The 16489-nt window shown below is 48.2% G+C and overlaps 9 protein-coding genes across 9 annotated transcripts; 4 read left to right on the top strand and 5 right to left on the bottom strand.

Moving 5' to 3' along the window:
• Positions 1 to 1407: 1407 nt before the first annotated feature.
• Positions 1408 to 1850, bottom strand: N7489_005385 (uncharacterized protein; the record flags this gene model as incomplete). Its single annotated transcript, XM_056711137.1, is given in 2 exon segments — positions 1408 to 1590; positions 1605 to 1850. The coding sequence occupies 2 exon segments, from the start codon at positions 1848 to 1850 to the stop codon at positions 1408 to 1410; spliced, it is 429 nt and encodes a 142-aa protein (XP_056569558.1).
• Positions 1851 to 2699: 849 nt separating this feature from the next.
• N7489_005384 (uncharacterized protein) lies at positions 2700 to 2948 on the bottom strand (the record flags this gene model as incomplete). Its single annotated transcript, XM_056711136.1, has 1 exon — positions 2700 to 2948. The coding sequence occupies one exon, from the start codon at positions 2946 to 2948 to the stop codon at positions 2700 to 2702; it is 249 nt and encodes an 82-aa protein (XP_056569557.1).
• A 965-nt stretch (positions 2949 to 3913) lies between these two features.
• Positions 3914 to 4186, bottom strand: N7489_005383 (uncharacterized protein; the record flags this gene model as incomplete). Its single annotated transcript, XM_056711135.1, has 1 exon — positions 3914 to 4186. One exon carries the CDS (start codon positions 4184 to 4186, stop codon positions 3914 to 3916), a length of 273 nt encoding a protein of 90 aa, XP_056569556.1.
• A 2386-nt stretch (positions 4187 to 6572) lies between these two features.
• Positions 6573 to 7622, top strand: N7489_005382 (uncharacterized protein; the record flags this gene model as incomplete). The annotated part of the gene is made up of 1 exon (XM_056711134.1): positions 6573 to 7622. One exon carries the CDS (start codon positions 6573 to 6575, stop codon positions 7620 to 7622), a length of 1050 nt encoding a protein of 349 aa, XP_056569555.1.
• A 607-nt stretch (positions 7623 to 8229) lies between these two features.
• Positions 8230 to 9894, bottom strand: N7489_005381 (tetratricopeptide repeat protein; the record flags this gene model as incomplete). The annotated part of the gene is made up of 1 exon (XM_056711133.1): positions 8230 to 9894. One exon carries the CDS (start codon positions 9892 to 9894, stop codon positions 8230 to 8232), a length of 1665 nt encoding a protein of 554 aa, XP_056569554.1.
• A 733-nt stretch (positions 9895 to 10627) lies between these two features.
• On the top strand, positions 10628 to 10929 carry N7489_005380 (uncharacterized protein; the record flags this gene model as incomplete). Its single annotated transcript, XM_056711132.1, has 2 exons — positions 10628 to 10638; positions 10698 to 10929. The coding sequence occupies 2 exons, from the start codon at positions 10628 to 10630 to the stop codon at positions 10927 to 10929; spliced, it is 243 nt and encodes an 80-aa protein (XP_056569553.1).
• Positions 10930 to 11073: 144 nt separating this feature from the next.
• On the bottom strand, positions 11074 to 11822 carry N7489_005379 (superoxide dismutase; the record flags this gene model as incomplete). The annotated part of the gene is made up of 4 exons (XM_056711131.1): positions 11074 to 11181; positions 11240 to 11413; positions 11500 to 11715; positions 11775 to 11822. 4 exons carry the CDS (start codon positions 11820 to 11822, stop codon positions 11074 to 11076), a joined length of 546 nt encoding a protein of 181 aa, XP_056569552.1.
• A 2520-nt stretch (positions 11823 to 14342) lies between these two features.
• On the top strand, positions 14343 to 15316 carry N7489_005378 (oxidoreductase, short-chain dehydrogenase/reductase family; the record flags this gene model as incomplete). The annotated part of the gene is made up of 3 exons (XM_056711130.1): positions 14343 to 14458; positions 14530 to 14844; positions 14902 to 15316. 3 exons carry the CDS (start codon positions 14343 to 14345, stop codon positions 15314 to 15316), a joined length of 846 nt encoding a protein of 281 aa, XP_056569551.1.
• Positions 15317 to 15766: 450 nt separating this feature from the next.
• On the top strand, positions 15767 to 16472 carry N7489_005377 (uncharacterized protein; the record flags this gene model as incomplete). Its single annotated transcript, XM_056711129.1, has 2 exons — positions 15767 to 16075; positions 16137 to 16472. 2 exons carry the CDS (start codon positions 15767 to 15769, stop codon positions 16470 to 16472), a joined length of 645 nt encoding a protein of 214 aa, XP_056569550.1.
• Between the last annotated feature and the right edge of the window lie 17 nt (positions 16473 to 16489).

Raw genomic sequence — 16489 nt, 5'->3', positions numbered from 1 at the left:
CCGCGGGTAAGAAAGAATACAACCTCCACCATCGAGAAGTTCAAAGATTCGTCCCGCTCATAGCCCGCTTTCTAACTTCCGCTGCGTTGACTGAAAAATGTGATAGCGTGTGGATTGTCCGGACATTGACCTACGGAGGCCAAGTCAAGAAAAAGGACGTCGGGACCACTATGGCCCTTTGCGGTTGATGAGAGACTTGGAAAATATCATGGTGCCTTATTAGGCACTCACCCTGTGCCGTATTCAACCTTGAAAAGCCACGGCCGCTGACCCATTCACTATATATGTATTCCGCGCGACTCTGGGGCTTGTGTTGCTAGATAAGTAATTAGCAGATATACCAATATTTAGAGTGCGGAATGGCTTACCTCACGGTTCCTCATCAGTATAGTGGGTAGGAATATGGCCAGCCTAGTAACATGCTGCTCCCGCATGTCCTGTCCCATTTTAGACGCAATGTCCAGGATGATGGTTGTGTACGGCAAAATTCCAGTCCGATTCTGCCAACTGGCTTATGGTGGTGCCGCACATCAGGGGTCAATCTAGCCTCGCAGAAGGAGCTGCGACTGCCCCTACGGTCACGGCTTTACCATGGCCAGGGCAGTCGTGAGACCACCTGATGAGTGTGGGAACGATAAAAGTACCAGTGGCAGCCAAGTCCCCACTGGTGATGATCAATGAAGGTGAGAGGGAGAGGAAGAAAGATGGGAAGTACGACGGAGTTCGAAGTAAACGAACTTTCCCTGGGAGTTCCTGTAAATCAGGCAGGAACGACGCACTTCCACTGTAGTGCTTGCTTTCCTCATTTTGTCTAAATGATCTCATCTACCTATCATCTATCATCGCCTAGGCAACTGCAATGCTGTTGCATATATGAGTTGTGTCATCAGATGCAATTCACGGATATCCAACTTGCTGCTTGATGTAAACTGCTTTGATTTTCAGAACTAACCGAGAGGCGCTCCAAATATATTGCTTAGGGCTTGTACTTGCACCAACGATTTGAGGAGATTTTCAGAATCCTGTCACCATATTCCTCTATCGATAGCTAAGGAGTCACTTGGTTTTTCTTATATTTACATGAGTTTCACCTGATCATCCCCAAGTCATTCAGTAGTAACCTATCTCCATTTCCGCGTGTATCATCTCTACTATGCTTCAGAAGTAGAAGATTGACGACAAGCACAACGTGATTTGGCTTCACATACTACAATCATTGAAGCCGTGGTATCACTTTCCTTGAAATCGGACCGTCTGTCCTCCAGGCTGCCTTGATTTGAAGGCCAAATCAACTGTACTCCCATACACTCCATATTGGCATGAACTAGACCAGATCGTGGGAGTGATTTATCCGAATAAATCTCCTCAAATGGAGAGCCGTCGATATCTTCAAATAACCTTCTCATTTTACCGCCATCTCCCATCATCATCCACAGACCATATAGTGCACATGTCCAACGCTTCGTCCACAGGGAAAGTTTCCAGATCTACAATCAGCCATGCTTCAAGACCCTTCACGTACCGTAGTTCGTTATCCAGCTCCTGCTGTTCAACATGCTCCGCGGATATACCTTGATAGTCCACCCATGCCTGGAAATGAGCACGAATCGCATCGATAGACGCCCCGTCAAGTTACGATCTTCCACGGTAGTGGACAGGAGTTTGGCACAAATTGTCTCAGCGCTGATAGGTGACCGGGAGCGCTGTGCGAGAAACCCTTGTTTAATATGGACATCAATGTATCTAACAGTGCGTGGAAATAAAGCATCGGATTCGGAAGAGTAGGTGGTGCGATATATGACATATCCCCAGCCCGGGAAGTCGAGAAGTCCGTTGCCGAGCTCGCTCATGCTTGCGGGTGGATGTGGTAGGTGTGCTGGAAAGGGTCAGACTAGAACATGGACTCCCAAGGCAATAAAGAAGAACCTTGGATTTTATTATGGCCTAGTGGTATGATTTTACAGAGTGCCGCCGATTGCCAAGGTACTAATATCAAGGCCATATAAGGCCAACCGAGTTTGCCACCAGTCCAGTTTTGTTGATCGCTCGCTGGTCAACTAAGCTATCTTGCAAGGTTATAATGGAATTTACTTTATTCTTCTTTTTCATTGGAAATATCGTCCCTCAAACGACAAGGTATCGACTACATGTAGGCGGTAGAACAGACCACAAGAGCGTGGCGGTTTGAGCCAAATATAACAATAACTAGGTGCTTCCCAATCGTTTGACTCATCTATATCCATGCGTGTTAAGACTAGGCGGGTTGTTGAGGGGTCGTCTCTACATTATTTACTTGCGATTTGAGTCTATATCCTTTTCATTAACTCCCAGTTCTAGTGCACAGCAGCTCCGCTTTACTTGAAACTACATCCCTTTGTATTATTGTTTCCTATTTTTAGCACTTTCTCCTAAAAGCGCGTGATCAGATACCCCTGAAGATTTCATAAGTCAAATATTAATTAAGATACCTATATTTAAGTTAAAGCAACTGCCCTGCCTCAAATCGAAATGAAGAGAGGGTGGATTTTTGCAGTCAGAGCATAGAAGTCGCGAAGGATCGAAAAGTAGAAGCCTCAAAAGTAAACCGAGGGCATACAAAATAAAACATATTCCATTCAGGCCAACTCAAGAATTGCCAGCAGCACTTCTTACATGGCGCTAATGTGCATAGAACATGTCTACCTAGACATATAGTTCGCTCAACTTCCAGTATTTCCACCCTGGACTTCCTGCGCTTTAATTATGACCAAGTCAAGCAGCATTTTGCACGCTACACCCAGATCCTCGTTCGAAGGTTCTCGTCTAAGACCATCCGGGGTAAAGGACACCACGACGTCGATACGACGTAAATCACACTCAAAACTGCGAAAATCGCGGCATAGTGTAAAGGTCTTCTCCCAGCCATCCACTCCATTCTTGATTGCAAATTCCATCACGATATGGCACATATTGGCTATGATACTCAGAATTATGGTGGTTCCTGAATACGGGTTGGAAATGGGGTGGATATGAGTGAGAGTCAAGAATTTCAAAGGCAAGTAGAATATATAAGAGTGGAAGGGTGCTTCAGGTTGAATGTTGATTGCTACTCGAAAAAGGGGAGGATGTGATCGAATATTTAAGCCCAACGACCGGCTTCACCATTTAGAACTCACATAGACTAGTGTATATGTTCCACTTGTTTCTCTGCGTGTGTTGTTCAAAATCCAAGTGCGAGGCGGATACGTGGGCAGTGTCCTCTCACTGCTTTACTTATGCCATCGAAGGCGTCCACGTATGAGTTTTCCCTAATTTCGGAATGGCGTATAAAAGTCTGCTAGTATAGTGCGCTAATTGATGCATTATAGTTCCCTCCCCGTTGGCTGATGTCCCAAGCTCGAGTCTTCGTTCCTAACTGGTAGTTTCGATTGCTATTATTTCCTTTCATATCCACCATGTTCAACAATTATGTTACGGTTTTACTGTTAACTTCAACGCAATTTACTCATTAGCGTTCCGTTATCGCTAGTTATACCCTGAGGCCGTGAAATACATTTAGTCTCTTAGGGAGAAATAGATAATACTAGCTGTGGAAACCGCTTGTCCAGGTCACTCAACTTTTACAACAAAAATCAAAAATTAAAATCAAAATGCCAACTATTATTTTACGACATCTGTGTGATTTTCGTAGTGCATGACTGAAAGTCTCAGCCCAAGTAGAGATGATATTTACATCAAGCCAAAGAAGTTACCCGTGTCAAATTAAGATGAAAAGTAGCTGAGGGCTTACGCCCGGTCCTCGAACGACGGATTGCTATATAAAAGAAACGAGATCCCCGATCTACACACGCAGGCTAAAGAATTGCTTATCAAAATAGGCAAAACCATCCCAAGGACCTCTGTCTTCGAACACGATGGTCTGTCGGTTCCCTAATCAAGTTTCTCCCATCAGTCCTGTGATCGTGTTGATGTAAACGGCGAATGTATCTCTCCCCTCGTCTTTCCCCTCTTCTCTCCCCTCGTCTCTCCCCTCGTGCCTCTCGTTCCTGTCTGTTGTAATCGAAAATGCGCTGTACATCCTCCAGCACACGCAAAATACGGCCTTCCGAAGGCATAGATATGGATATGGGACCACAGATATCAGATCTGGAATTCCATTCCAGATAATCTTGGTAGTCGAAGTCGCTGGACCGGTCTGGTGGGTCATAGTTTGGGGAACAACATCCGGAAGTTCGCCCGAAGCTCATTTGGGCCTCACAATGAGTAGTGGCATAATAGTAGCATATATGGAAAGGAGCATGCCAGAGTGGGTAACCGTGACTGTAGACCTTTTGGCTAACCTGGACTAAGCACATGTTGATTTGAGGATCAGGACTGTGATCTTATCAAAACCCTAGCTGGACAAACCGTACGCTTGAATAGGAGCAAGGGTGGTGCTAGGGCACGCAGAAGTAAACAAAATTAAGGAAGAAATGAAGTCTTCTTCTGATTGAATCTTGATAGCTGACGGAGGGAGGGGGAAGATGGGGATGTGATCGAGTATTTAACTTGGCCTAACTATAGTTGTCGTTTCCTATACATAAGATAAGATATATAGCACAAGTTTCGAATAAGATGACCAATAGCTCTTACATCTACGACCAATAGATATTGTAACTCGAGATATTTGCTGTTTCCAATTCCGGTGCGTGACGGCCGGTAGGCAGCGCCTGGCCAGGTGAAGTTATCGTGGCGTCGGGTCGTAGTTTGTTTATTATTTCTTTTTATTTCTACTATTTTTGATATCAGGGGGTTACTCTTGCCAAACAGTTGTGCCTGGGATAGTTACCTGTTACCTGTAAATACCATTAATCGGAAAGTACCTACGTAGTCTCTAAGAGGGAGAATAAATAAGCACTGGCTTCGATAACCACCGGCACTAAAGATAAAACACAACCCGAGTCACATTTCTTTAGTAAGGGTCCTGCGAGCCGTCTTCCCCGTCTTGCCAACTAAGATTCACCGGTACGACATATGCGGGCTGTCAGTGGGAATACCACCTGTAATATGTCACCACGCTGATTCCTAACACTGGCATGCGGCTTCTTGGTATCATCCTCTCTATCTCTCTATCTTTCTCCCGAGGCTGGTGTAGTATCTCGTATAGCATCTGGTTCCGTCTCTGTCTCTTCCTTGTTGTCTGTTGTAGTCTCTCGATTTCCCTCGCCCACCGTCTGCTTTCTCCCGATCTCTCCAGTCCTTCCAGTACCCCCCTTTCTCTGTCTTGCATTCTCTCAGTTTCCCTCTCTCTTTGTCTCTCCTTTTCCCTCTGTCTTCGTTCATTCTCTCCCGGTTGGTTGTGCCCCAGATCTTCTGATAAAGCACGCAGAAAGTTGGCCCTGAATTCTTCCGATATACAACGTCGCACCAACAAAATATACTTCTCCGTAGGCTCAGGCCCATCTTCGGAGATAGGGCCATAAACGTGTCTGCCGTCGAAGCTTTGATAATGCCGGAAGTCGAAATCTATGGACGTGACTGGTTCTTCACAGTCTCGGGGGCAACATCCGGGATAATTCTTGTAACTGATTCTGAGGATTCTACAAGAAGTGTCGTGATCATGGCATATATCAAAGTGCCCATGCCAGAATCGGGAACCGTGACTGTAGACCTTCCTGCTAATCCGGGCGAAAGACATACTGATTCGGAGAACCAGGGCTGTGATTTCCTTATCGCAACAGGGCTTGGAAAAAGGTACACTTGAATAAAAGCAAGGTAAAACAAAGTTAAGGAAAGGCAGCAAGAGATGAGGTCTGCCTCTGGTTGAATCTCGATAGCTGCTTGAGGGAGGGGATGTGATCCAATATTTAACTTGCCAATATTGCTCGGAGGGCTATAATATTTATCTTTCTCTGCGCTTAGGCGCCATGTCACAAGTTCGTGAGCATGGGTAATATCAGTTGGGCTTACGTGTCCAAGCGATGTTATAATTGAAAGTATTTACTACTTTCCGTTGCGCAGTGTCCCACTCCTTGCTTTTTAACATAACAAGTATAACTCCATAGAGGGCGTCCACGTATGGCTTTCCTCGATGTGGGAATGGCAAAAGCAAAAGCAAGATTCCTTAGCACAGTGTGACCATTGCGGCAATCGTAGCTATAGATATTAGTTCCTTTGCTATTTTTCTTTCTAGTTCTGCTGTTTCTGATATCCGTGTGTTTACTTGAGCGAAACACTGTGTTGGATATTGGTCTTTAATCGTGAAGTAGTCACTGAGACAGGAAATAAACAAGCACTGGCTCCGACAATCACCTGTCGAGGGCGCACTCTATGCTTCAATACCTGCACTAAGAATCAAACACAACCCAAGGCACACTTCTTTCCACCTGTTTCAAAGATGATAGGACGAGATCTTCGGTCAACGCCTGTAGGTCCACGTCAGCCTCACCATGATAATGAGTCTAATAATCGAAGTGAGACTGGGCGAGATGATACCAGACAAGGTGAGGCGAGCCACGAAGTGACAATCCTCCAGGGCTGGCATGACAGCTAACCAGTCAGCTCCAAAGCAACTCCTGACTCCTCACCCCGGACACCCAAGACCTCTCGACAACATGAGCATCTCGAGCTTTGACCCACGCCACTACTCTCTCGATGGACCCAATGAAGCTCCAGAAGGCCACCACTCATCCTCAGTATCTCGTGGTCGGAGGGTCACCCGCACCAGACATGACACGCATTCTCGCCAGTCCACACGACAGCGCAGCTCTGCAAACGAATCATCCCAACACGCCCCACCTCCACCCCAAATACCTCGAACCCCAGCAATAAGAACACTACGGGAAACATCGCCAAGTTGGCAACTCTCAGACCCCGTTCCAATACCACCGCGACGACCTACTGACGGAAGTTCTCACCAGCATCCCCCACCCCCCTCCATCTCTGGTAGCTCTTGGGATGAATATGTCTCAGACGATACCGTCACCAGATACCGGACCATCGGAGCACAATATCAAGCATGGATAGCAGGCCCAACCGCAACAGAATGCCCAATCCGACGATCAAGGGTCACCTGGACGGACCTAGTCGACCACCCGATCGAAGAGTACAGCTTTGAGGTATATCTCAACGAGATAAGATCAACCCCCGAAGAAGCGGGGAACCTCGAATCAGCTGGGCTGTCGATGGGAGATGTTTGGCGCTTCGTTTTTCTGAGACGATATGGATACTGGGATGATGGACGCCAAGCAGGTTATACCATTTACCAGCACCGTACCGGGCTCGGCGCTATCTTCGTTGAGAACATTACCAGACGATTCGGACCTTACTGGGCGCAAGTCGCTCAGGCTCAGTACCAGCTTGACAATCACATCGATACCCTCAGGTATGTTTATTTCATGAACGTTCAGAACCTGTGCACATGGCCCTACGTGGAACAGCATTTATACCCTCGTCATGGCTTGCACTGGTATGATGACTATGGGCCCCAGTGCTGGACATATGGTTCGAGAGAGTATCAGGAGCTCCTGGGAACGAAGCTGGGAAGGGGGGTGGCTCGTCTGGTTCTGGGGGCTTGGCCGAGAGGAACGCACCGCATTGAGACAATTTATACGTGGACTTTTATGGGGAACTTACAGATGAGGTTTGATATTACGCGAATTTGATTCACTTGCGAGCTCCATCAAGCAAAGCGGTATACTAATCCAAAGTAGGGCCAATTATGGAAAGAGGAGAAGCGCTAGCCCCTGCGGGCGGTTTTGACAGAAGCTCGAAGTAAGGCGTCTATTGGCCATGACAGGGATCGGCGCTATGGTAGCCAATATGCATCCAACTATATTGTAACGACTTAGGCCCCTATATAATGTATAGTATAGTAAGGCGTATGAGGCACCAATTGAGAACAGTGCGTAATCCAGTGGACAAGAGAGAACTTGGGGATTTTCACACTCTCGTACCAGCCAGCTCGACTTAGATATAATACTATCAAATAAGTTATGAATCAGCACTGTATCACGACCCCTAAGCACTATTCTCCGGTCATATTCACATCCAACACGGGCACGATAGGACTTGAGAGGGGCGTCCATGCCAGCCAGCAATTTTTGACTGCGCTGCACCTCATGATTATGCATTGGGCGTTTTATATAAAGGGCTCAGTGATATACAGGTCAATATTATGAATCACGGCATATATTCGGCGCACCTCAAACACATGCACCTCAACCAATGTTCAAAAAGTCGAACACATAATCGTAAAACAGAAAAGAGACCTCACTCAGTCCTCTGCCGACAGAAACACGACGATTTGATAGGCACATCCGCCCAGGCTAAATTACTCTTCAGTTGCGGTAACATGGCACGTGCCTCATATTTCCGACCCATCTTAACCAAGCACTCATGATACCCATGCGAAGCCCATACATTACCAGGGTGTCTCAAAGCTCGAGGCAAAGATGTGTCGACTCCAAGGTCCGCAGAATATACAGCCGCAGCCTCCTCAACACGATCCTGTTCGAGCAACAATGCCCCCAGCGCGTGTCTAGTGGGCTGCATCCAGCCCCACGGCTCATCATACGGCAACGAATCATCCCTCTGAACAGCATCCCGGAGATATGAAAATGCAGTATCGTATTCGCCACGGCGATACGCAATTTCGCCATCGAGCATCGCCTCACCAACACGGAGAATATCGACACAGCGGTTATTGAAGATCGTCCGCGAAGCCGGCACAAGGTTCATTGCCCGCAAGAACCGTTCTCGCTCTTCCTCTGCTTCCAAAACACGGCCGGTAGCAGCATACGCTATGCCCTTTGCATAGTGCATCATAGCAGTGGTGACACAGTACAGTTCTGCATCCTCCGGCAGCTCTGCGGCAATGATCTCCTCCCAGCGGCCGAAGCGCAGAAACCCATGCATCTGCATGGCGCCAAAGCCCTCCAACCAGTCTGCCATCGGTGGGGACTCGATACGCAGGAGAGGCTCGGTTATTATCCGCGCGAGCTCGGCCCCAGACTCAAGTGCTACCTTCGACCGCCCACCCAGCATAGCAGCATACATCCTGAAATGATAATCGTGTGCGCGGTACAAATTATAGAAATGGCCCAGGGGCTGGTTGGCAAGGAATTTCTCGTCTGCACGGATCGCAGAGGTATTATCTGCCACTGCGCGTTTGTACTCGCCACACAAGACAGCGATATGGGAAGGCATGTGCTCCAGATGGCCAGCACCTGGCACAAGTCCACGCAGATACTCTGCTATCGGCAGGGCAATTTCAGGCGTCGGGGACATTTCCATCAGATGGATGTAGAGATGCAAGATACCTGGATGATCGAAGGATTCGTCTCGTTCCAAGACTCGATCAAAGGCTTTTTTCGCCTCGAATGTTTTTGCGCCTGGTGTGGCTTCGCCGGTCTTCACGTCCCACAGACCCCACGGAGTCAGGTTCATCAGCGCATCGCAGTACAGCGCGGTCACGTCGAGGTCATCCGGGTACTCATTGTACACTGATGTCATTGCCTCGGCATAGTTCTTATCCCATTCCGTGCAGTCTTCTACGGGCTGCTCTTGGGGATACCGGTGCTGCAGTGCATCGATAAGAGCATTCTCCAATGGGGTCGCGGTGGGAGCGTGTTCCTTTGCCTCTAGGATTGCGCGATGGGCGCGAGTCGTGGTGGCGGAGAGATCTTCGCCGTCAAAGAATTGCCATGGCTTGTTATAGTTAGGCCCTAGGGAAAGGGCAATGCCCCAGTATCCCATAGCGCATGTCGGGTCGAGCTCGACGACCTTTTCAAAGCATCGGGTAGACTCTTCGTGATTGAAGGCGTAGGCCCAGATTAAGCCCCGACTAAACCAAAGTTGGGCATCTTCATTTGCTGTACTCACATTCCGACGATAGTCACCCAGGTTATAGTACTCCTCAGGAGATGGCTGGTCCATTTTGTTGATGGTGGGTTGCGTATTCACATGTTGTGGTGGATGAGGGGTACGGTTGCCCAACGCGGCCCTATCCCGAACTCGCATTAACCGTTTTGATCACATTGGACACCGGGATAAGCGCCCATAGTGAAACGAAATATATACTGGGAGTTATTTATAAATCGTGGCAACTCAGACAAGTGCCTGAGGCAGTATTTTATTTCTGAGGCAACGAGGCAACGAGGCAGCAAGGCACCCACTAGCCCCACATGAGCAGATTTGAGGAAATCCACTTTAATGTGCTCACTCATGCTCGATCACTCTCACCCTGAGCACCTTGGGGGCCTATTGAGAATCCTATTTAGATGGTCCTTTTGTTCTTTTGTCCTTTTGTCCCTTTTCTGTCCTTGTTACCTTCAACATCTATAATCACTTGTACATAAACCCTCCTCTTCTCTCATTTAAACTTCTTCACTTTTATAGATCATGTGTGGGGACACCAACCGCCCAACATTCGGAGGCACTATTGCCGTCCTTTTTCCCCCGAGGGACTCATCAGAGCTCGAAGACTTCAGATACATCATTATCTTCATCACCAGAATCAGTATCCTCGTTTACATCATCATCGTCGACTGCCTCAATATCATCATACTCTCTTTTCTTCCGCGACACGGATGCAAGTAAAACAAGAGCAATCTTCCGAACGGAAGACGCAGAAACATATCATGCACTCAGAGGATGTGGAAATGTCGATATGCGCATTGAGTAAGTTGGATGTCTTATGAGTTATATAGTACGGGGAAAAGGCTTACAGTTTATATCAGGAAATTTGGTGATCTCTCCTCTACAGCTCCATCCACAACTCCTCTTCATCAGTTCCGCTTGAATATGGGACAGGACAAGAACCACAGTACAGTGAATCCGACAGAGATCGAGTTCGAGCTGCCCGAAAGGCTGGACCTGGGAGTCTCCGAGAAGGGGGTCATTGGCCGACAAGTGACAGTCAGAGAGCAAGGGGGTTCCATCCTGGGGATGGGAATTGTGGGATACAACTAAGGTGACAAGCCTGTACTCTCTACAAACATACTTCATAGACATAATCGGATTCATCAATCATTTTGCATGAGTTGGAAATACTACATTTGTTTAGTAGGAGGATCATTCAGCTAAATCAAAGCGAACCCCGGTTCGATGAACATCTCACAGCTTCAGCGGGTTCTCAACACCAGCAGTGTAACGCTTCTCAGCTTCAGCCCAGTGAATGATCTTCCAGATCCCCTCAACATAGCCAGCCTTGTTGTTCAGGTACTGCAGGTAACGCAATTAGCAGAAAATACACACAAATAACACATGGGAGCCGACTCACCTGGAGGTAGTAGGCATGCTCCCACATATCCACACCGAAGACAGGCACATCAGGTGCATTAACAGGGTCCTGGTCCTTAGTCGTAACGATCTCAAGTCGTCCCTTGGCACCACCCTTGCTCACCAGCCATCCCCAGCCACTGCCCTGAAGACCGAGCAGCTCGGCGCCAAAAGCCTTGACAAACGCTTCATGCGAGCCCCAGCGGGAGACGATGGCTTCGCGCAGAGCGGGAGCACCAGCGATGTCATTCGCAGGTGTACCGGGGGAGTCAGGTTCTTCCAGAACAGGGAGTGGTTGATATGGCCTCCACCGTTAAAGCGGAGCTTTTGTTGCAATGAAATCAAGGTGGGGACATCATTTGATGCTGTTGCAGAAGCTTGGGCGGAGAGTGCTGCGTTCAGATTGTTGATGTATGTTTGGTGGTGCTTTTGATGGTGCAGCTCCATTATCTGCTTGGAGATGACGGGCTCCAGCGCCTGTTCATTGTTAGCTTCATGGCGCCAGATTATGAGGATCTCAATCCGATGGGGCTTACATCGTAGGCATAGGGGAGAGGAGGCAGTGTGTGTGTTTGAGAAGCCATAGTGTGATTGTGGATGTTAGTGTGCGTCAACAGCAGAGAAGAGTAAAAAGGAAGATTGGAAGATTGGGAGGTGTAGGCAAGAGATAAACCACCAAGGTCCCTCTGGATACCCCTCCTTGAGTGACGTGCTAGTAAGCATCTTCCAAGACCTCGGGGGGCCACCAAGGTGGATATCGACCGGTAAATGTGGACGGGAATTGGGATGAGTTGGATTGAGCACGTTTTCGTCAAAGTTGCTCTAATCTGCTCACGGCATGCTTCCAAAGCAATAGCTGAACTAGTTCCTTTGCCCACAACATATAATGTTCTGTAATATGAAATTTCCATTGTCCATTTAGAGTGCTGCCAAAATTATATAAAGTAGTCCAATCTACCTATCTATATTAAACTAAAATATGTGTTATATCATTCAAGGATCTTCATCATTCGGCGGCCAGGGATAACGGGGAAATGAGTCTCGGAAACTGGCTTTTTATACCCACAGCGGCCCTGGAAACACACCCAACACTGACTCTACCAGACGGAAATAGTGTGAATTTTGATAAGTACGTATTGCGAGAATCAATTTTCTACAGTGAAGATAAGGATGGCATGCAGCGAAGGACACGCCAGGAAGATATGGAACCATCAAAACCAACCCCGAAGAAGACAAAGTCACCTCAAAAGATTCTCTGGACAACAGAGAGCTATTTCTGTGAAGAGGTTCCACAAATTAATGCCGAAGTAGATGAGAACAGGGACCTTTGCCAGGTTGGTTCAGCTGCTAGCGGACAACGGGGGCACCAGACACTCATAGAAAAAGCGCTTCTGGTATCCAAATATCGCCGGTGAGTAGTCCGCATGTACATGCTTCGTGCCATACCTCATTCTGAGCTTGGTTATTTCTCGGTTGGCCGAAACGACGCAATGATCGGACGTCACCGAGGTTTAAACAATCGAATAACGCGAGGATTTCAACTGAGATGAGCGTTATATCTAGCTTCGTTATAGGGAATGTCGTAGTAGGCTGCAAACGCGGATTCTCATCTGCATTCCCTCGGTTTTGCTTCGCTAAACATGCGCGAAATGGGTCATGTGTCCATAACAATGCTCCCCCCCCGCGTGTAAGTGAATTTCTGTCTTTCTTGCAACTGTAAGCTATCCTCTGAACCAACGCTAAACACGCTTTTGTTTCGAGACAACACTCTGATTCCGGCTGGAATTACTGCCTCTCGTTTCGTGGTTAATTCTTCGCAGGACGCCGGATCGTTCTGGAGTGGGCAGAGATTCCCAGAGAGGAAGGCTTCGTGCCAGAGAGGTTGAGCCTTTCTGCGGGGAACCATGACGATCCGAGCATTGGGTTAAGAACCCACTCACCAGGATAACACCACGATATGAGCAGGTTCAATCCCACACCTGTTCGAATTGCACAGTAAAAGTTCCCCCGAGCTAGCCTTGGGGCGTTCTCAGCCGAGCCTTCACAACAAATAGCGACCCGAAGCCTATACTTATCGCCGTGTCCCAAGATAAAAACAAGAACAAGTTGACATTTGATCAAAAGTCCGGTTTGACCGACTGGGCCGCAGACCGATCGCCTTCGGCTAGGTCTAGGTGTGAATGGAACCGAGTTCGCAAGTTGCCATTTCTTCCTAACGTCAATTCGAGTTCGGTTCCAGCGATGAAGGGAGCGCATTCTAGTATAGGCGGAGTGGATTCTGTCCTAGCAATGGAGTGGTCTCGTTCCGTTTTAAGGCCAGTAGCCCTTGCTAGAGTGAGATGTCCACAACCGCAACACTTGATCATGTATTGACATCGCAGAGATCCGTGACCCGACCCATACTTGTATAGAAGTAGCGACAATGTGGACTAGCACGTTAATAACCAGGGACACCTGCCAACCTTGGAATCTGTAAAAGCCATCTTCTGAAATGGAGTTCTTTTGAGTTGAAATTGATGGAGAGAATTTGGCAACTTCCAGGAAGGATAAGAGCTAAGGGAGACTAACCATGCATGCGTCACTTCCCTTTACGTCTTGCCTTTCACTTAGGCACTCTCTCTTTTCTCGATTGGCTAGCAGGGCTCGCACTCGAATCCTGTCGCTTCTCGGCTCTCTTCACGGCTTCTTGTTGGCCTACTTTACCAGGTCACACATGGGACAGGAGATAGTGAGATTAGCTCTCTCTTCCACCCTGTTATCTTCTCTTGTCCCTGCCATTTTTGAGGTTATTAGCCTGCAGTGTCTTTTATGCGTTCTAGTGATCAACCGAAGCAATGACAACGATAATTAACAATTTAAATTCCAAAACATCCGTCGCTTATAGCTAGGTAGAAATTCCCAAAGCCCCGTTATGTGTATATTATTAATCCCCGCAGGTTTCCAACCTTGGAACTTTGGTTCCCCTAGGCCAAGCGGGGTCGGGGAGAATCAACGGGCCTCGGTCATTTCGGCATGTACAAATACAAATAGCGAGTCTGAAGAACAAAACCCCATTTTTCCTCAATTCTCCCTTTCAGCATAATTGAATTCCAATTGCCTTCATAATGTCCGCCGAAGAGCAAGTCAAACTCTCCGACTTCTCCAGCATCTTCTCCCTTGAGGGCAAGGTCGCTGTCGTAACAGGCGGTTCCCGGGGATTAGGATTACATGCAGCCTCGGGGTATGTATATTGCTAACGCTTTGTTCCAATATTTGCCAATACCATACATATGTATTCTCACATTTTTGCAGTCTCCTTCAAGCCGGCTGCTCCAAAGTCTACATCACCTCCCGCAAGAAGGCAGCCTGCGACGAAGCAGTCGCAGCTCTCAATGCCATCCCCAACAAGCGGCCCGGCGCACAGGCCATCTCTGTGCCGGCCGACAGCTCTGACATGAAAGAGCTAGACCGACTTGTCGCTGAGGTAGCCAAGACCACAGACCGTGTTGATATCCTCTTCGCCAATGCCGGCGCAACATGGGGCGAGAAGTTCGATACCCACCCCGAGAAGATGTTCTCGAAGGTTATGGATTTGAATGTGAAGAGTGTGTTCTACACGATTCAGAAGTATGTTATTAGCCTAGCTGAAACCAGGCATAAAACTCGATTCTAACATCGAACCAGGTTCACCCCTCTCCTCACAGCGAAGGCAACCCTCGCAGATCCATCCCGCGTCATTATCACCGCCTCTGTGGCAGGTATTGGGATTGGCGCAGTTGGCGAGAACGCGACACCTTCTTACTCCGCTTCCAAGGCAGCTGCTATCCACCTGGCGAAGAACTTGGCTGTCGAGCTTGGGCCACGTCATGTTTTGACCAATGCTATTGCACCGGGGTTCTATCCCTCGAAGATGGCTACTGGACTTATTGAGGCAAAAGGTGGTATGAAGTATCTTGAGGAGTTCTCGCCAAATGGTCGCCTTGGAAAACCTGAGGATATTGCTGGCTTGGTGGTCTTCCTCGGTTCTAGAGCTTCGAGTCATCTGAATGGAGCGGTCATTGCGACAGATGGTGGAGCTGTGATTAAGGGGAGACTCTAGGCTTTCGATTCATATTATTAACAAAGCATGTTCCCTTCAAATAAATCTCAAAATGCTAACCTGACCGACGTTCCAATGTCAACCCCATCAACGACTTGAAGCTACCTAGGTAGAACTTTGAGAAAAGCTTCCACTTTCCTAATCCATCACAGGACCTGATGAAAATCTACCAAAAAAAAAAAAACGGCGTAAAATAGACGTGGTCTAACCTGATTAGGGAATTTTAGACCTTGACTAGCCAAAAAGGGACATCGCTCAACTGGGTGCATCCCAAGTCTTCCCTATGTGTATATGTAGGCTCCAAGATGCAACCTTCCCCGGCCAGCCAACAAAGGGGGACCTCGGGTAACCACCTACCCCAACATTTGGGCCGAGGCGGCTTTTCTCCACACTCCCCGCATTAAAAACCACCTCTCTCGACCTCGATGTCTTTCCCCTAACACACCCACCATGGCCTCTCAGGAACCCCGTTATGTCGCAGTTGCCCAGCGCAAGCAAGCTCAGCTTGCTGCAGCTATCCCTTCTGAATGGCGGCTGCCCGCACACATCATTCCTGAGGGGATGCTCTCGATCTCCGAGTCGATAACTATTGGCCCAAGAAGTTACCAACGAGTCGGGGTGATGGATATTCCACGGACATGTGGCCTACTTACATCCAAAGAATTAGAAATAACAGAGAAATACGACGTGCGGGGTCTTGTGGCGGAGATGGCACAGAGTCGGTTGAAGGCTGAGGACGTGGTGCGCGGGTTTTGCAAGGTGCGCCCGCATGTTGGCTGATGCCTCCGATCGTGGTGCTAATATTTCTGAATTATTACAGAGAGCAGCCATTGCCCAACAGCTCACTCGCTGTCTAACGGAACCTCTCTTCGACCGCGCCTTGCAACGAGCCCGGGAGCTGGACGATCACCTCCAGCGCACAGGCACCCCGGTAGGCCCGTTACATGGTCTTCCCGTGTCAGTGAAGGACACATTTAATATAAAAGGCGTGGACTCAAGCATCGGGTTGTCTGCCCTGGCATTTAAGCCTGCAAAAGCGAATGCCCCACTAGTAGACCTGCTGGAGTCTCTGGGCGCGGTAGTGATCGCCAAGACAAACATACCACAAACACTCGCAACATTGGACAGTTGCAATCACCTTTTTGACGCACGCTAAACCCTCTCAACCGGAAA

This window comes from Penicillium chrysogenum (assembly GCF_028827035.1).
Source record: "Penicillium chrysogenum strain IBT 35668 chromosome Unknown utg000002l_segment0_segment0, whole genome shotgun sequence".
Classification (NCBI taxonomy): Eukaryota; Fungi; Ascomycota; class Eurotiomycetes; order Eurotiales; family Aspergillaceae; genus Penicillium; species Penicillium chrysogenum.
The sequence above is the reverse complement of the archived record's forward strand: the minus strand, read 5'-3'. Positions and strand labels throughout refer to the sequence as shown.